The following is a 19,118-nucleotide window of genomic DNA, read 5'->3' as shown; positions in this document are numbered from 1 at the left end:
TAGAATCTTTGTTTCCTAACAGAAGCCCTTGTGGTGGGTTTGGCCAGCCTCGGGGAGGGTCCCATAGCCCCTTGCCGGTGGAGGGAAGTGGGCAGTTGCTAGGCGTCAGCTGGGTCTGACTGATATGCCACCTGGCCCTGTGCCTGTACCCTCCTGCCTGCCTTGGTGCTTGTGGACAAATCGCCTTTCACCTTAAGCAACAGGAACACCATCAAGTTAAGGGGACAGGCACTCTTTTGGTCTCAAAAAATGTCCTTGCTGTGGCAAGGTACGTGACATGCCAGTTAAGAGTTTAAATTACAACTCACACTCACATTGGTCAGTTTAGGTGACTGTCTTCAGTAAAACCACGTATCTGTGAAGGTCATCTTTAAGAAAGGTCTTTCCTTACCACCTGGTCAAATTTATTTTCAAAGTCTGTACAACAAATTTTGGGTAAAAGCAGAGGCAGGGGAGCTCTGGAGTTTGGGCTGACTGCATCTTCCACATGAAGGCTAGGTGCAAAATGGCCCCTTTGGGTAGCATGTCCAGAGGGTCTGGGGCTGACACTGACCTGGCAACACAGCACCTACATGGGGAGAAACGGAGATGTCCCCAGATCCTGAGATGCACCTTCAGCAGTTTAGGAAGCAGCCCTCCCCTCCCTTCCGCTCCCCAGAAGCAGACAGACAAGTGACTGTAGACAGAGGAGGCTTTGTGGAGCAGACTCACCATGGCCGTGACGAGGCTGGGCCTGTGCACAGGGCCGGGCTGGTCACATCTCAGAACAAGTGCAGCAGACGGTTGGTGAGACTCTCGAAGGACCAGAAAATGCAAATACCTGTTTCAGTCAGGAATCTGATTTCTACAGAACATGAATTCTAATCATGGAAATAAACAGCCTTGCAAAACTATTTTTACAAAACAAACATTTATTAACACATAAAACTTTTGTAGAATCTCTAAAACAAATTCAAGACAAAAATTAATTCCAGTAGGTAACAAAATAATCTATTATTTAAATTCCTTCTCGTTAAGATGACTTTATCCCATAAAACAGTTCATCAGCGGGCAGGTTCGTTCTGTTGAGAGAAAACGTGTGTGAAAATAACTTCTGTTCTGTAAATACAAGAGGGTGTTGCTGTCACAGCAGGAGACGCGTGGGACTCAGTACCCCAGGAGCAGGCGTGTGGCCTGTCAGCCCCCAGGGCACCGTCCGCGTTTTATGGGGAAGAAAGCATCTTGGGTCTTCTTTCTGGCGTTTCGTGCACCTGTGTCTCCATCTTGGACTTAAACATACAGTACCTTTCTCTTAGAAAATGAGTGTTTTCACAGCAAGTTTAATAAATTAAAATTTAAGAAAAAGAGCGACTAGTGACAGAGGAATTCTTTGCTTTTGATCTGGGTCACCTGTGAGTCAAAGCACTGTGCACACGGTGAACCGCCCTTGCCAGTGGGTCAAGAACCAGGCTGGGGCGGGATACAAATGCCACTTGGGCAAGAGTGGCCAGCGTGAGACAGGCACATTTAAGACAAGGCTGGCCATTCCATGGTCCACTGTTAAGGCTAATCAGAGAGGAAGGAGCGTGTGGAGGCGCTTGGTCCCTGCTGCCCAATCTGCTCATGCTCCCAGGGGAACGTGTGTCAGTGACTTGCCTGTGTCAGGCTCCTCACGCATTAATGAAAACACTGGGTTTCTGAAAATCACAGAAATGAAGTAAAAGTCTAGCAAAACTACCAATACTCTTGTGTTCTTAGATTTGCCACAACCACTGCATTGCTGCTTATGGATAAAATAACTACACTATGTTTCAAGTGTTCTCAGCCCCTGGCTTTTTTCACACCTCTTTGCGAAAACTACTCCACTGTTTTCTGCTAGTCTTTGGTAGGACAGCTTTTACCTAATTGGGTTTTTAGGAAGGAAACCTGATGGCCACATTTCACTTCAAGTCATTTTAATGACCAACTTCCTAGTTGCATGTGTGCTATGAGCAGCTACCTGGCAAGCGTTCGGTTTAGTGCCTACAAGCAGGGTGGGGGCCAAGTGCTGTCGTTCATCTCCAGCCCAGAGCATCTCTGATGGGCTTCAGTTTGACAGGAAAGAAACAGCTGAAAATAAATATGTGTTCCCAGTTTTCTTTCACCTTGGTAGAAAAATAGCTTTAAAGTATCAGAAACAAACCTACACAAAGCCTAAGGCAGCAAGCTGGTACACAGTTCCAGGAGCAGGGTTGGTGCTCTGCCCCATGACTAAGCTGAGCAGTAACCGCGGCCTTGTGAGTGTCAGGGTTGCTGGGCATCAGGGCGCTGCCACCAGAGGTCTGTGAGGCGACGCTAACTGCCTTGTTTGCTGATGAAGTGTGGCTGAGGTCATGCGGGTCAGGATTTCTAAGGGAAAGCTTGAGAAGTGACTTGATAGCGACGTGCAAGTAGCAGTTCAGAAAACTGTGGAAGCCATCCTTGCCTGCTTCTTGGCCCCTGACGAAAGCTCACATCCAGCCCTCCCGTGCAAGTGCAGGCTGGAACCCTCCAGGCAGGTGACCCCGCTCCAGTCCACGTGGGTCAGAGAGCAGAGCTATGTGGGCCTGGCTCTGTCTGTGGTGTCAGCTCGCTAAGCTCACTGATGGCAGTGGCCAGCAGCGTGTCCTGGGACCCCACGGGGCCGTCGGACTTGCAGGCTGGGTCTGCGGGGCTGTCCTCATGCATGGCAGGCATGCTGCCTTGGACGGTGGCCAGGTTGTGAAAATGGCCATTTTCTGCAAAAGACAGCAATTTATCGGAGAGTTTGGACGGCACGTACTCGTCATCAGGCTGCTCAGTCTTGTGGCCGTCGCCGTTCTTCGGAGAGCCGTCCACGATGACCAGGAAGGACTTCCACGGAGTCGTCTTATCATGGATCTGCGGAGCAAGCACACAACAGCGGTCACCCACGTGTCCCTGCCCAGGGTCTACAGACCCCTGGTTCACAGCCACTTGTCACTGGGCCTGACAGCCTTCACCCATCAGACCCGTCTTCACCGCGGTCCCCGTCAGAATGGACTCGGCCAGCACCAGGCCCCCCCCTCCCGGACGGAGGGCCCCAGGGCAGGAGGACGGGCACTCCGCCATCCAGGGCTGCGCAGCTGGAAGCAGCACCCCGGGGCCAGCCTGGCTCACCGAGGTGTGCCGCCGCAACGTGGACTTGTCGGTGAATGCCCGCCCGCACGCGTTGCACATGAACGGCTTCTCCCCTGTGTGGATCCGGTGGTGGCGCTGGAGGGCGTTGAGCTGCGTGAACTGCTTGCCGCACTGGTCACAGCAGTATGGCCGCTCCCCTGAGGGGAAGGGATGGAGGGAGGGGGAAGGGAGGGGAAGGGGCTGCCTATTGCTCTGTGGCAGTACGGTGGCACCCCCCGCCCCCCCCACCCCCACCACAGCAGGGCCACAGGAGCACACGCCCCCCCGCCACAAGGGGTCCCGGGGGCCGTGGCCTCACCCACAGCTGGTGCAGTGGCTGCAGGCAGCTCACCTACTTTCTAGTCACACCTGACCATGCACACGTGTGGTGTCCCAAAAAGACATGCACACCGTCACCCCTAGTTCTAATCTGAAGGTTTGAAAATGTTCACATGTCCACATCTGTGTACACGTTAGACCTTTCCAGTTTGTCAGAGAAACTAGAAACTCAGGAAAGTTTTAAATGCTATTAAAGCATATAATGTAAAGTTAAAATTGCAAATAATTTTTCAATAAAACCTTCAGGATGTTTTCTTGCACACTGACCTCCCATCTCTGGCGACACTCCAGCCATACCTGTGTGGACTTTGATATGCTGGTAAAGTGAATTCCGCTGAGCAAAAGTCCTGAAACAAACTTCACATTTAAAGGGTTTGGACCCAGTATGGATCCTATTGTGATGTTTTAAATACTCCTTGGAAGCAAAACTCTTGCCACACGTTTCACACATGAAAGGCCTCTCACCTACACAGAGAGAGGAGACAGGGAGTTAGATGTGACACAGGCGGGAGGACCAGGTCCACCCTCCGAAGTGCCCCGACAGGCTGCGGGCTACCTTCTCTTGTGAAAACTACTCGGAAACATCTACTCAGGTACAGTGCTTGCTACCCAAAGTTGGTGGAATTGCCCACTGGAAATCCCCAGAAAGATTCCAGTAGATTAGGATGAAAGAGCACGTCCAGCCAGCTCACATTTTGGAAATGCAGTCATTCCCAAACAAGAACAGTCTGCTGGAAAAGTTGGACTTTTCCACAGGGCTGTGGTGGGTCTCTAGCAGACGCCCTTCCGGAAGGGAGCGGAGTCTGTGGTGAGCACACGTGGCTGTCGTGGAGCAGCGACCGCCCACCTGGGCAGGTGAGAAGCAGGAGGGCGTCCACCCTCCAACGCTGTGCAGTCTGCACCCCAGACTCCTCTGTTAGGTTTGCCCTGATTTCTCAAACGCCAAAACTGGCTTCAATAAAATCTGAACATATTAGCAAGTCCATCAAATGACCAGTTCTAACTGAATGCTTCAGTGTGACCTGACTCCCTCCTCCACTCTGATCAGACACCACTTCTGCTTTTTCAGTCTAGTAGTTCACATCATTTAGTGGCTCACCTGTCTCACCATCGGAACTTGAGGCTCACAGGACAGTGCAGAGAAGTAAACACTTTTAAATGCAGGCAGGAAAAAACTGGGCTTGTGTGATAAGCACAATACCCAACAGCTGGACTCCCCGGGGCTCTGACCCCAGGAGCACTGCGCAGAATCAGAATGGAGAGCTTAAACGTTCTCCCTTGCATGATGAAATTATACCACAAAACTTCTGACAACCCCATAATTCCACCACTTCAACACCTCATAACTCTTAAGTCTGCAGGTTCTCAGGAAAGCTGGGATTCACTGTATGCTTCATTGTGAATCTCAAGTTGACAACCAAGCACAGGCATTTTTCGTAATCATTCAGAGACCTTAGGCCGAAAGGCTTGGTCCTGGGTGGGACGGGGTGGATTTACCCGATTATTGAACCACTTTCTTGGGGCTGGACGGTCCATTTGTTCCTGATGCTGTGTTACTAGAAACAGCAAGAATGGAGATAACAGCATATGGCTTTCCCCACATTCTGAGCAGTTTCTTTGAGAAAGATTCTTGGAAAGGGAACTTGGGGCTGAAACACCAGGCTACCTCTGGATGCCTCGGACACAGGACCAGCAGTACACAAAGGTCATGGCCATGGGCACATGGTACTGGAGGCAGTGGGCATATTTTATTCATTTACTTGTGCTCACTTACTAGATGAGGAAGCAAATCCCGGCTTTAACCTGAACCCCAGGCAGACAGCAACATCTAAACTAATAAACTGCAGTTTCCCTCCTACAGGAAAGATATTCAATCAGCAGCATATTTACCTGTGTGACACCTTTTATGATAAATCAGCATGTGGTTCTGAGTGAATCTTGCACCACATTCATCACAGACAAAAGGTTTTTCCCCCGTGTGAATTCTGAAACCATAAGAGTAATTCAGATTGTGTTCCAAAGCTCACTCTGCATCACCAAGCTCCTCCCTCCCCTGCAGAAACCCTTTGCTCCACAAGCCCAAATGTGAAGGAATTAAAGGTAGTGAGGCCCAGGACTCTCAGCCCCAAGTCAGTCTCTGCCTGAGGCAAGACTGCCAAGTCCTGCCGGACACAGAGCCCGCCAAATAGGCCGTGTGGTTAGTGGTGCCCCACATGCAGGCAGAGGCCGAACCTCCACAGATTAAGACACTCAATAGCACCACATGGTATTTATAAAACTGCCTCATTAAGAACAGTCACCTAGACTGACAAAGAACCATGTGGTCAAAACCTTTACTGTTAACACATGAAGCCAGCTGGTCCCCAGGGCACACATGTCAGCCCTGCACGTCGGGGCAAGAACGGAGTGACCATCACCACGTTTCCTGAGCCCTTCCTGAGCCAGGCTGGGGCAGGAAAAGGACAATGAACACCCACCTACCACCCCCAGACTGGCCCAGGGAGAGGGCAGATCTCGGGGAGAGTGGAAAACTGCTTTGTCTGAATTTCAAGTATAAGTACTGAACATCAGAAGGGAATTTATTTAAAAACTGAATGTCACCTACCTGTACTTCAGAATCAATACATGGAATCTCTAACTGTCCTAACCCTGGAGCTTATCAGACTGACAGGTGGCAGGCACTCTCCACACCCAGAGAAGTGTCCCTCCGCTTAAGTCTCCAGGGAGACTGTGCCACCTGACTGGTCTCAGGCCAGGGTCCCAAAGTAAGGCAGTCTGGGGTCTCTGGCCCGACTCAGCAGAGGTGATGGGGGGCTGTAAGGGATGGAGAGGGGCCCCTGAGCCTGAACGGGGGGCTGGGGTCCCCATCAGCCCAGGCCCCACCCAGAGAGCGCCATCCCCGCATCTCTGTCTCCAGGGAGAACCCAGACAATGGAAGCAGCCCCCGACTTCGAGAAGGAGCAACCGAACAGTGACCCCTCCAGGGAGAGGGGACCACGCCGGCCGCCCACGCCTCCACGCCCACCCCAGGCCTACCTCAGGTGGGTCTTGAGGGCTGACGGCTGCGAGAAGGTGGCCGGGCACTCGGAGCAGCCGTAGGGCTTGTGGCCGGTGTGCGTGCGCTCGTGCAACCGCAGCGCCGTCTTGGAGCTCAGGCCCTTGCCGCACTGCTGGCACTGGTGCCGCTCGCCGCCGCCCTCGTGCACCTGCACCACGTGCCGCTTCACGTCCTTCTTCCTCTTGAACTTCTTGCCGCACAGCTCGCACGGGAAGTGGCGCTCGCTGCTGTGCACGTGCCGCTGGTGGCCCTTCAGGTTGCAGCGGTTGGCAAAGGTCTGGCCGCAGGTGTCGCAGCGGTGCACCACCTCGGTGGCCACGCCGTGGTGGAGCCGCACGTGCTTCAGGAAGCTCTTCTCGTACAAGAAGGCCTTCTCACAGCGCGTACACTGGAAGTTGCTCCTCCGCCGACCCGGGCCCTCTTCTCCCTCCTCCTCCTCGTCCCCCTCCTCACCTCGCCCCACTTTGGGCGGCGCGGCCTCCGCCCCTGCCCCAGCCTCGCTGTCCTCCTCGTCCTTCGTGATTGCTTCTTTCTCGGTTTCCAGGGCTTCTGGGCTGGGCTCCCGGGGGCCCCCGCAGCCCCCCACGTCCTGCTCAGCACTCTTCTGCTGCTCCCGGAGTCGGCGCGTGTACTTCTTTTTAGGGATTTCCACGAACACCTTCCTCCCGGCCAGCCGCCCACTGGCCCTTCTGAGCTTGGGGTAGGGGGGCTTAGCCACCTCTTTCCTCTTGTCTGGTTTCTCCCTGGACTTCCTCGGGGTCAGATCTGGCAACAGACCATTGCTGATTCTCTCTGCTGGGGGATCCAAAGAACTGGCAACCCCATTGGCCAGAGGGCCATCAGTGGCCACCCCTGCCCAGGCCTCAGGGGCGAGAGCAGCTGTAACCTGGGCGCCGCTGCTCCCTTCTGCCTCCTGAGACTCTGAGAAATTCTGCAACTCCAAAAGTACCGACTCTAACATCTGCTTCTTCAGCTGAAAACAAGTTTCGGATAAGTCCAAACACTTCAGCTTTTCCGCCATTTCCAGCATGCGCTGTACCCGGTCTTCCTCGACCTGTACCTTGGCCGTGTAGACAAACTCAAGAAAGGAAGCAAAGTCGGCTACCTGCACTTCGTCTAAGTAGACGTTAGTCCTGGCACCATCCACAGTCTTCTCGTTAAGGAACACTTCCTTAAAAAACTTGCTGGTGGCTGCCAGCACTGCCTTGTGGGCCATGAATTCCTCCCGGACGCCCTGGTATTCCACGCTGACGGTCACGTCACACAGGTGACCCAGCAGGCGGAGCTGGTGCATCTCATGCAGGAGGTTGATTGGGGAGGACTTGGATTCTAGCAGGACCGCACCACTCTCCATGTTTCTTCTTCCCAGAAACACCTTTGAACACAAACCAAGAATTATTCATGCACAGCAACCTCCGAAGCAGAAGGAATAAGAACTGTGAGGATTACATATCAGTTCTTTAGAGGATATAAACTGATGAACGACCTAAAAAACCTAACTTTTCTCCCGTACACTTTCAAGTCACACATCACATCTTAGCATTTTTTCTGAAGTCCCAGTGTACCTCCAGAGACATTTGTATGAAAAAAGACTAAGGCTGCCCTAAAGATATTATTAATGAAGTATGTTAAAGCAACAATTTGCTTCTTGAGGTGATTCTGTTATTTGCCTGCAGACCCAGACCTTGTAAACAGAATTTAAAGCAACAATAAATAAGCTGTGCTGCGTTGATCAGGAGGAGGAAATGGCAACTCACTCCAGTATTCTCGCCTGGGAAATCCCATGGACTAGGGAGCCTGGCCGGCTAGAGTCCCCGGGGTTGCAAGAGTCGGACACACGACTTAGCGACCAAAACACAAACGCTTTGATCTGGAAACCAGATAAAATACATGGCCACCACGGTTAGGAAAGCAAACCCTGTCTGACTTTGGAAACAACCGATTGAAGAAAATATCTACTTTCTACGAAGAAAACTTCCTGGAAAGTAGCGGACAATCCATGGCATCTCCACCCCCGGACGCCCGTCCTACTGCACTGGGGCGACCGGGGGCATAGCGCTGGGGTCCAGTTGCGCTACCTGGAGCAGGGCCCTCAGTCCCTCCAGCCACAGAGGCTCCTGGGCTGGAGGCTGGACAGGCCGCCGTTGGAGTGGCAGCCACGCCGGCGGCCCGGCAACCCCGGGGCAGCCTTCGCGGGGGCGCCCCCTGACACGGTCACGGAGCGGCCGGGTCTGACTTGCGCCTCCCCCAGAGCACACCGCCTTCCAGTCGGGCCCGTCCTCCCAGACCCGGCCTCCGTCCCGCCGGTGCGGTCGGGTCCCTAGGTCGGCCTCACCGGTCCCGGTCCAGCCCCTCAGCGCCCTCCGGACGCAGGGGCCGTGGCCGCCTCTCCCCTAGCCCGCCGCCCGCTGAACCGACCCCGACTCCTCGGCGGCTTCCCAGCCCGCGGGTGGCCACTGAGCGCGAGGCGGGGGCCAGGCCTGCCGCCCACCACCCCGCTGGCCGCGTACCCGCCACCTCGCCGCAGCCGCAGACACGCTTCCGAGGACTAGGCCTGGGAACAGACAGACAGACAGACAGGCGGCCCGACGGACGGGGGGCGGGGCACGGGGGTGGGGTCTGCGAGGGCGACACCGATTGGCCGCGTCGGGCCCGGCCCCGCCCCCAGCTGGTAGAGGGGAGGGCCTGCGCAAGCACTGGGGGCGGCGGAAGCCGTTCGGAAAAGTTACGTGATCCGACGCACGCTGCCGCCGCACGCCCTGCCGGCTGCGCAGGATTGCGTCACCCGCCGCGAAGTAGGGTCTGCGCCTGCGCATAACACTGTGCCGGCGGCTCTGAGCTTCTCGCGACGCGGTATGGGGGCGGGGGCAGGGCCGAGAAAGTCACATGCCCCGTGGGGGAGACCTGCGCCTGACGCGCAGGTCCCTCCTCCGAGGCCCCAGCCGGGTGGGCGGACAGTAGGAGGGCGGGGCACCAGATGGGGCGGAGCGTCTGGTGGGTGGGGTCATATGGGCGGGGCGGTGGGAGGGGCAAGGAGGGGCGTGGCGCAGGAAGGGCGGGGCGGTGGGGAGGGGCTTGGCACCTGGAGGGGGCGGGGCGCCGTCACGTGCAGCGGAAATCTGTAGGTCTAGCCCCGCAGCACCGGGCGGAGTCGGGGCTGGGGTCGATGTGGGCTGCAGGCACGCGGGCGGCAGGCGCGCGGGCGGCCAGGAGGTGAGCCGGAGCCTCGTGTGCTCTGAGAGCCCGCGAGCTTCGCGCTCCGGCCACCGCTTCCCGGGGTGTGCGAGCCTTCGGCTGTCCGTAGGCGATCTCGGGGCCTGGGCCGCCCCCGCCCCGTTCCGGAGGCTTCACGTCGCCGCTCCGAACCTCCCTTTGTCTTCATTTGTCCCAGAGGCCCAACATATCCTGGGCCGACCTCTCATCCTGTGTCTTCTGGTTCAGTTTGCACAGTGTAGACAACGTCCAGAAACGAGGCAGATCCTCTGCACGGTCCTCGTCTAGAACAAGCACTCTCTTACTGTCTCTGTACCCGTCTGGAAAACATCTGCCTGAAGCGGCTGGGACGTAGTGTGGACCCGGGTAGCAGGGCCCGGGTGCCAGGGTCCAGGCAAGGGCGCCTTAGGCAGCAGCCTCTTTTCCATGTAGTTAGGGCAGGAGGAATGGAAGCCATTGAAAATAACTATCATCCTTCAGTTTCCATGTTTAGGACTATAAGTGCTCAAGTCCATCCCAGAGCGGGAGGCCTCGCCCTGATGATCACAGTGTCACTAGTGGAAGGAGCCCAGGACCAGGAAGACTGGAGGCCGTGTGGCAGAAGACTGAGCTCGGCTTTCCATGGCCCGACGCTTCCTCCACACGGGGCACATGTCACACGCCCTCCCTGCCCCCTGGCACTGTGCCCACCTGCCCTGCCTGGGTGCAGTCAGCGCAGAAGCCTGTGACCTTGGGGAAATGGGTCAGCCGCTATTCACAGTGAAGCCCAAACAAGATAAGCAGTTCCACCATCTGTTCCGCCCTACTTTCTAGCTTCTGATTTCTAGCTTCCTAGCTACCGTACAATCTCTGCTTTCTACTGCAGCTAAAAAAAACATGAGACTCTGCCGGTTCCCTGCCCTCCTCACACACTCGTGGGCTCTTCCTCCCTCCAGGTGCACTAGGAAGTGTATCCCACAGTTGTTCTTCTCAGGAGGATTTCCAGAAGTCATCCCAGTTTCTGGAGGTTGGCCTCAGGGCCAGGTGCATGCCTTGAGAGTTTAGTCTCTCTCCAGACTGGGAGTCTCTTCCCCTCCCTCACCAGGGGCCCTGACTTCCTCCTGCAAACAGATCTCCTCCCAGCAACTCCACCCAAACTGGTCTCAAGTCTCAGGATAATAACAACAGAGCGTGCTACATGGTTACAGAAGGTGGGCCACTACTACACCATTCCCCCATTACTGATGTTAGTCACTACTCACAAAACTCTGAGGGGGTAGTAGTATTACCCCATTATATGAATGAGGAGACTGAGGCAGAGGGAGGTTGGCTAGCTTACCCAAGATCACACAGGGAGAACAAGACAGCTAGGATTGAACCTCCATAACTTAGCTCTGTGCTGGCCACACGCCTCCGCCACTACAGAACAGAGCTGTCTCCTGTCAGATCAGGTAAACATCAAATGGGAACTAGGGAGGGTATGATTAAGTATCAGTAGCATCCTAGATGTTCCATGTCTTGTTTTGTGTGAATCCAAAAGTGAATACTGAGAAGTGTGGTTTCTAAGGTGCTGGGGGGACATAAGGGGGGGGGGCTTCCTATTAAAGTCCAGCATTCCAGCCCTACTACCTGGCCACATCCCTACCATCTCTCACCTCTGTGCTCTCCTGGTATCGGTCTGCCAGTGACTGCTATGAATACTGGTGTACGAGAATCTGAGTCCGTGCTTTCATTTCTTTGGGGTATGTATCTAGAAGTAGAATTGCTAGACCATATGGTAATTCTGTGTTTAACTTTTTGAGGAACCCCCAACTTACTTTCCATGACAACCACACCATTTTCCATTCCCACCAGCAGTGCATGGGGATTCCAACTTCACATGTTCATTGATGGATGAAAACAACTTTAAGCAAGGGATTTTTACACATACAGTGTATTCAGCATGATGTTCTGTTTATCAAAACTCTCAATAGTTTCAAAAAACAGTCCTCAGTCTTCAAGATGTGTGCCCAAATAAAATGTTTTCAAGAAAAGTGTATATGCTAATGATAGGAGATAGGAAACATATGAACAAATAGCACCTTATTTGTGGAAAGAGTTCAGATTCCATTAAGCCATGTATGTTTTAAAAATACATATATCCTCTTATCATGAGCACCACATTTGGATAAATTTAATTTGGCCACGCACATTTTGAAATCAACTTTGCTTCAACACAAGATGTCAAATAGACGGCGCACCACTTTTTATAGGACAATTTCATATAAAATGTAACACCACTGCAATCTTACTTTGTCATTAACAAAGAGCCTAAGTGTTTAAAAGAGCATATTAAGTATTTAGAATTGTTAAAAGTCCAAGCAGACACAGAACCAGGATATGTGGAAAAAGCAGCCAAAATTCTGTGTTCTACCCAAGTTGGTTAGTGTTCAGTGCTGAAAGGACTTCTTTATTCAGGGTCATAATAGCTTTAATGATTAAAGTGAAGAAACTGGATGTGATTATTATAAGTTTTATATTCAGTTTCCTTTAGAAATGCTACCTGATCAGGTTCCAAGGTAGAAATTACAGCAGGCTATTCAAAGAAGCTTTAGAAAATGAAGAAACACCAACAGCCTAATACAAAACAAAGAATACAAATGGACAACTCACATACATGTACGCATGGCAGAGACATCACTATAAAAAGCAATGATAATGAATAGGACAAAGTTTAACCCGAAGTTAAACACAATCTGTGATGCAGCAAATGTTTGCATGGGAAATGCAGTCTCAGGGGAATAGATATTTATCTCCATGTAACCCCCTGTAGTCATTCTGAGGAAGTGGAGTGAACAACTTTCAGGTAATTATTATGTTAGTGAAAATTTGGAAACAACCTACTTGCCCAAAAGGAGACAACTGAATATACCCATGCATTGGTTTATTATGCAGTCATTAAAACAACGTTTTAAAAAGTGTTTAATGGAACTCGTCGTAATAATTCCATAATGTATATGTTTATCAAATCATCATTGGAAAGATGTTTGCGGAAACCTTCACTATACTGAAATGAATAAAGGAGGTATGCTGTTGTACCCAGGAAATGATCTGATTTAAAAGCGAATCTTTGGAACCAGACCGTAAGCAACTCCCCACATCAAATTCTAACCTGCCCAGGGAGGGTAGCCGGAGCTGCCCGCCCCGCCCACCGGAGGCCGCCCGCTCCGCCCACCGGGCGCTGACGAAGGGCGGGGCTGGAGCCTCGGTTTCCATTGGGTCCTCTGACGTCGCCCGGGATGCTGTTGGCCTCCCTGCGTGCGCCGGGATGCGCGGCTTAGTGGGACTTGAATGGGCGGAGGCGGATCGAGCGTCCGTGCCTGGGGCTCGTGGCCTCGCGGTTTGGGTTCAGGGTGGGGGCCCGGCCCTGGGGCCGGGCAGGGGTTTTCTAGCGCTGTCCGGCTGTACGATCTGGTTCAAGTGGGCCAGACCAAGCCGTAGTGGGTCAGCTGGGGCTGTATCAATGAGATCAGGCACGTCTTTACCTGCCTTAAATTTGGGCAGCGTTTCCAGACTTTAACGTCTCACAGGGCCAGGTGGTGATCTGTAATAAAACACGCCCCCCCCCACCCCCGCCTTTTTTTCTTTTCCCGGAGAACCCAGGATGTTTCAAAGCGGTATCTACTTGGATACTTCACTGGTAGGGTCTGGCTCAGGTCGGGACGCTCTGGGGCGGGAAGTCACTCTTCGAGGTGTCCGCAACTTGAATGCCCCTATTTCTTGCTGTGAAAACAGCCTTGATTATTAAATGAGATTTTAATTTAAAAAAACATGATGCGCACACTGTATGAATATCTACAAGGACATTCGGCATCAAGTGCCTTGTCTCCGCGTTAAAACTCTAGAACCCAGATCCTAAGGACAGCCGTACTTAACGTTTTTGCCAGTCCTTCTAGTGGTCCGTGCATACAGGGCAAGCCTATATGGAATCTTTTTTTTAAAACACAAAGCGAGTTTTCTCATTTGTAAAACGGGGCTGAAAATAGTGCAAAGTATCTTGAGCTGTTCTTGGGATGTTGTTCTTCCTGCCTGTAACAACTGTTAATACTCTACCAAGTATTTGAACTTCAGAGACTCTCAAAGATTTTTCATATTTGTATCACAGACAGGTCTACCTCTTCAAGCCCCCTTCAGAGGGGCTGTGAGCCCCTGCTACACTGAAGTGCAGGCCTGCGTGCTAGCTGCACTAGCGAAGACCCACAGAGCAAGTGATGTCTGACCTAGCTCTCAGTGGACTCTCAGTGGTCAGAGAGCAGCTGATGTCCTTCAGTGGGGCACCCTGGTGACATGTGGCACTCACTTGTAGATGAGACAGTTCTGCATTCACCTAAAGCCCCTCAAAGCCTCAAGGATTAGAAGGCTCTGTGTCTGGACCCTCCCTCAGCAAGTTGGTGCACCTCTAGTCTCCTGAACCAACCTCCGTCATCAGAGTTTGTCATGAGCCTTTGGAGGGGAGCATTCTGTAAGAGGAGCTGGCTATCTCTGAACCTGGATCTTTTTTTTCTTGGGGCACTGCAGTGGGTTTTCTGAGGCCTCAGCACTGCTTAGTTCATGTGTGCTAAGTTGCTTCAGTCCTGTCTGACTCTTTGCGACCCTACGGGTTATAGCCCTCCAGGCTCCTCTTCCATGGGATTCTCCAGGCAAGAATACTGGAGTGGGTTGTCATGCCCTCCTCCAGGGAAATCTTCCCAACCCAGGAATCAAATCGCCTTTCTTACATCTCCTGCATTGGCAGGTGGGTTCTTACCACTAGCGCCACCTGGGGAGCCCAAGACTGCTTAGATCTAGACTTAGAAAACAGACCTCCTGCAGTGGGAGGTTCTTGCTCCCCTAGCAACTCTGAGCCCTAAGGACCCTGTCCACTCTCTGCTTGGCTTCTCCCAGAGGCCCAGTGATCCGGCACCTGAGACACTACCCCCCACCCCTGCACCGACCCCACCAGCCCCCCACACACACACCAGGCTCTGTGTTCAGGCCTGCATCTCAGCCTGGGGCACTGACCAGGGCTTGCCCTTTAGTACAGGCTGCCACTGCCCCCCACCCTCTGTACACAGCCACCATACAGCCTCCTGCCCTGTCCCTCTGTCCTGCCAGCTCCCAGTCCAGTCCCCAAGGTCAGGCCCCTTTTCCTCTATCAGAGGGGAGGGAGATCCTTCCTGACATGGCAGCAATGCCCACCTTGCCTAGCCATCCCTGGTGGATGCCATAGCCCAGGGCTAGAGGTCCCTACCATCTGTGCAGCCTACACAAGTCCCCCATTCCTAATCCTAACCCACACCTCCCAGCCTGACCTTTGATCACAGATTTACCTGGGGAAGGCACATGTCCACAAGAGCTCATCTATTAATCAAAGGATGATGGAAATGGCTCATTTTTTCTTTACTTTGGAGAAATGGGGTGAGCTGGTCCTCAGGGTCAGTAAAACCAGCATCTAATTCTGATGCCCCCCAGCCCCACCTCAGTACTTCTTCCTCTTAAAAGCAGTTCTCTTTGTAAGGGAGTAGTCAATGGAGCTTCCTTGTTTACAAGCAGTTATTAGCTAACTCCAGGTATCTTACCTGTTTTCATCCATGTAACTCCCAGCACAGGTGCAAAGTCCCAGTGTGGTCCAGCCACCTAGTCAGGGGGTTCTCTAAAGTGTTTTAATAGACAGCTAGGGGGCTTTTGTAAAATGCCAAAAACGCTCAGGCCCACCCTCTGAGATTCAGTAGTTCAACCAGGATGTGCGCCTGGTGATTTTCGAAGAGTCCCAAGGGTGTCCTCTGTGTGTGCGGCAGCCCTGGATCTCAGTCTTTGCAGTGCCTTCTGCTGGCCTTGCAGCTTTAACCCTCCTTCTCCTGGGCCCCTCTCCCCAGTATCGCCCAAACACATCCAGCAAGGGGAAAAGAAGCAACATTTTATTCATCAAAATTTCCAGAACCAGAGTCTCTCCTGGGCAAATAGAAAAATAGAGAATTTTACTACTTCAAAAAGGCAACTGTGACAAACAAGTGTATGCCCAGACAGGGGCCCCTCAGACTTGAGCGAGCCCAGGGTTCAGGCTTGGGGTGTCCCACCACCCCACTAGCAGGCCCAGTCCTGGAACCGGAAGCAGTCGCTGGCAATCTTCCACACTGTGTTGCTGGGTGAGGCCTGGGCCGTCAGGATGAAGTTCTGGTTGAAGTCTCGCTGTTTGTTGCCCTCAAACTTCACTGTCCCACAGATCACCACAAGGACCGTGGTCTGGCTCGGGGTGGCTTCGTCATGGACAGGCTGGCAGTCTACCACGTTGATCTGGAACTCACTGGAAGGCAGCATCTCAAAAAACTCACTCAGGGACTCTTGCCCGGAGACAGCGTTGCCGTTCCACACCAGGGTGGCTGTGCCCATGTACAGGCGGGACAGCAGCCGCCGCCGCTTGTCCATGGTGCTGTAGTACACGTTCACGAACTCCTCAGCTGCGCGGCACGCCTGGTCCACATAGGTCTTGAAGTCCACGGACGCCATCAGTGGCCTCGCCAAGGGAGGCCTTGGCCCAGGTGCCTCCTGTACCCGAGGGGGCGGAAGGTGGAAGAGACCTTGTGTGAATGCTGATGACCGTCACGCCCCACAAAGGACCAGTCCTCCGACTGAGGCGAAATTCTGGGCGCCCCCTGCTGCCGACGCCTGGTCCGGCTGGGCCCCAGTTTGCTCATTGGAGACAGGAACATCCCTACCTGTGCATGACTATGACTGCAGTGCAGGATGAAGGGAAGCAGGGGACACCGCACACTCAGTTAAAAAGCCTGAGACCCATACGGCCAGCAATGACAGCTTATTACTATGAATTTTAACAATGAATTTCTTAACAACTGACTGTGGGAGGCTGCTTTTTCCTGGAAGCATGGAACAGCTGTGACTGCCCTCGTGTGTCTGGTGCAGACACCACACTCTGGAGAAAGGAACAGTGGCCCAACGAAGGCTGATCCATCTATCATGAGCTCACCTACTGGGCCTGGGAAGGTGAAGAGAAGGCAGGTTCCGTAAGAGGGCAAGAGAACAAATGTCGTTGAGGACAGGACAGGACCAGTACTGGTGGCCACAGTTCTCACTATGGGCTCTATTTGAGGAGCAAGGCTGGAGCTGACTGGAATGAGTGACGACTCAAGAGCTCCAGGGAGCACAGGGGAGTCCTGTGAGCCAAGAAAGGACAGGCCAGACAGAAGAAATTCTGTGGGGTGAGGGGGTGGTGACAGCAAGGAAGAATTTTAGCTGTAGCCAAAATGAAACATTTCCTTAAAAAAAAAAAGAGTCCAAAAGCATAAGGAAAAATTATTTGCTTTTTTTCCCCAAGGTATACAATAACTATTGTAGTTGTATTCTTTTTTGCCTGATTAAAATATTTCACTACACAAAAATCCAACAGAAGACAACATTACTAAAATATTGGATGCATTTAGATTTACAAACTTAAGTATTTTTTTATTTCAACGTTGTGCATGCATGCTCCGTAGTGTTCCTTTGACTCTTTGCGACCGCATGGACTGTAGCCCGCCAGGCTCCTCTGTCCATGGGATTCTCCAGGCAAGAATACTGGAGTGGGTTGCCATTTCCTTCTCTAGGGGATCGTCCTGGCCCAGGGATGGAAGCCGCCTCTCTTATTTCCTGCACTGCAGGCGGATTCTTTATGGGGATGAGACATGGGGAGAGTTTAACTTAAAAAAAAAAAAAAATCAGCTTTTGAAAGAGAGAAAAGATCCCACGCAAGGTTAGGAGGGAGTCAGGGAGAGGAAGGTGGAGGAGGCCAGAGCCTCCAGGAGAGAACTGGCCAGGGGTAGGAGCGGGTAGGCGGGGAGAGCTCCAGCCTTGAAAAGAGCGCTGAGGGCCAGGCACCCACGCGGGTCCTGCCACCCCCTCGGGGCGGGGGTGGGGCCTCAAGTCCAGCCGCGCACACACTCACTCCAAACTATACTTCCCAGCGCTTCATATACACCCCGTCCTTCAATAGTCACCGCAAACTGATGAGGCGTTATGGTAACAACTTCGCAACGAGGAAAGAAAACCCAGGTGTGGACTAGGTCGAGGGTGGACACGGCCCTGATCTGTCCTCTACTAGAATACGCTGCCTGCCCGGACGGCGCGATTGTCTCACCGGCTCCTGCCTCTCTGGGTCCAGTCTGGGGGCGCAGGGTTCCAGGATGGCCAGTTTGTAACCTCCCCCTCCGGGCCCATCGCCCTCGCTGGACACCACCCCCTGCACCCAGCCGAGCCCCCATCTGCTGGCGTCCACGCCGATCACCGGCATCTCGGGCCGCCGCGGCTCAACCAGCTGCCAGCCTGGGGGTCCTTAGGGAGCGGTCGTTTCTGCGGGGCTGCAACCGCCCCAGACTCGCGGCGAGACCAAGTGGCATCCTCGCCACTCCGGGGCCACTGACGGGGGGGGGGGGGCACCTCCTACGTACGCGGGGGTCATCTACCAGACCCGGGAGCGCAGACCTGCGCAGGGGCACCTACCTGCACGGGAGTGACCGCCCTGCTCAGTGCGGGAGATGACCGCGTCAGCGAGGGGCTCAGTTGGGCGGGCAGGTGAGGGGAAAATCACCGCACGGGTCGGCGTGGGCGGCTCCGTTCACGCGGCTACGCGGAGCCCCCCGTGACCGTAGGCCAGGCCAGCCGAGGCTCCGCGGTCCTCTGCAGCCTGCCCAGGCGGGCCGGGGAAGAGCCGCCTCCGCCTCACCACTACCTCCCAGGACCTGCCGGGTCCAGCCAGCGCCTCTGCGGGTTCCCGCGCGCGCGGCCAGCCAGCAACGCGCAGACTCAAGCGCCCGGCCCCTTCCCGCCCCGTGACGGACAGCCGTTTCAGCCAGTGGGGCTGCCGACCGTAAGGCTAGCCCCGCCTAAGTGTGGCACGGGTAGGGCAGCTTCCGGGAAAGGCAAGTTCCCAGAAGACCGCTCGCTCGAGTCTTCATTGGTCTATAGACGTAGGCCCGAGGTTAGGTACGGCCTCTGATTGGACGAAGCCTCGCAGATCCCCTGCTCTGGGGCGGGGTTGGGCGGGGGCTCTGGGGCCGTCTCGCGGCTGCGCTGAAACCTCCTGGCACGGGTTAACTGACGCTGCCGCCTGTTCTGGGTGTGTTCCCCTTGGCAATGCCAGGGCGGTTCTTTGCCTGCTTTCCTAGGGGAACGCTTGCTCTCAGAGTTCAGGGCCAGTTTAGAAAGTGGATGGGCTCTTCAATATAGGCTACCACCCCCGCCATGAAAAATGTGGTTTATAAACAAATAAATTGCAGGTTGAGTAGAACGTTTGAATTGAACTAGCGTCTTTGGAACCTTATGCACAAGACAATGTCTTTACAAAGCCCAATCCAGTGAAATGGGAATTTAATCTACAAAACTC

General features: G+C 53.8%; 2 protein-coding genes across 3 annotated transcripts; both read right to left on the bottom strand.

Annotated features, from left to right (window-relative positions):
- Positions 1-891: 891 nt before the first annotated feature.
- Positions 892-9,484, bottom strand: GZF1 (GDNF inducible zinc finger protein 1). 2 transcript variants are annotated; one of them, XM_027976775.3, is made up of 6 exons: positions 9,043-9,484; positions 6,511-7,907; positions 5,365-5,459; positions 3,772-3,939; positions 3,136-3,293; positions 892-2,877 (listed from the first exon to the last, which is right to left on the bottom strand). In XM_027976775.3, the coding sequence occupies exons 1-6, from the start codon at positions 9,346-9,348 to the stop codon at positions 2,542-2,544; spliced, it is 2,460 nt and encodes an 819-aa protein (XP_027832576.2). In that variant the 5' UTR covers positions 9,349-9,484; the 3' UTR covers positions 892-2,541. The 2 variants fall into 2 exon arrangements, with proteins under 2 accessions (XP_027832576.2, XP_042085578.1); XM_042229644.1 differs by having other exon boundaries at positions 8,951-9,098.
- Positions 9,485-15,639: 6,155 nt separating this feature from the next.
- On the bottom strand, positions 15,640-18,540 carry NXT1 (nuclear transport factor 2 like export factor 1). The gene is made up of 2 exons (XM_027976774.2): positions 18,236-18,540; positions 15,640-16,288 (listed from the first exon to the last, which is right to left on the bottom strand). Exon 2 carries the CDS (start codon positions 16,247-16,249, stop codon positions 15,827-15,829), a length of 423 nt encoding a protein of 140 aa, XP_027832575.1. The 5' UTR covers positions 16,250-16,288; positions 18,236-18,540; the 3' UTR covers positions 15,640-15,826.
- Positions 18,541-19,118: the final 578 nt, after the last annotated feature.

The sequence above is a fragment of the Ovis aries genome, chromosome 13 (assembly GCF_016772045.2).
Source record: "Ovis aries strain OAR_USU_Benz2616 breed Rambouillet chromosome 13, ARS-UI_Ramb_v3.0, whole genome shotgun sequence".
Classification (NCBI taxonomy): Eukaryota; Metazoa; Chordata; class Mammalia; order Artiodactyla; family Bovidae; genus Ovis; species Ovis aries.
The sequence above is the reverse complement of the archived record's forward strand: the minus strand, read 5'-3'. Positions and strand labels throughout refer to the sequence as shown.

Coding starts and splice junctions, on each gene's coding strand:
- NXT1 (XM_027976774.2), bottom strand. CDS start 16,249: ATGGCGTCCGTGGACTTCAAGACCTATGTGGACCAGGCGTGCCGCGCA.
- GZF1 (XM_027976775.3), bottom strand. CDS start 9,348: ATGCGCAGGCGCAGACCCTACTTCGCGGCGGGTGACGCAATCCTGCGC. Junction 5,460..6,510: donor GCCCTCAAGACCCACCTGAG/GTAGGCCTGGGG, acceptor TTATGGTTTCAG/AATTCACACGGGGGAAAAAC. Junction 3,940..5,364: donor TCATAAAAGGTGTCACACAG/GTAAATATGCTG, acceptor CTCTCTGTGTAG/GTGAGAGGCCTTTCATGTGT.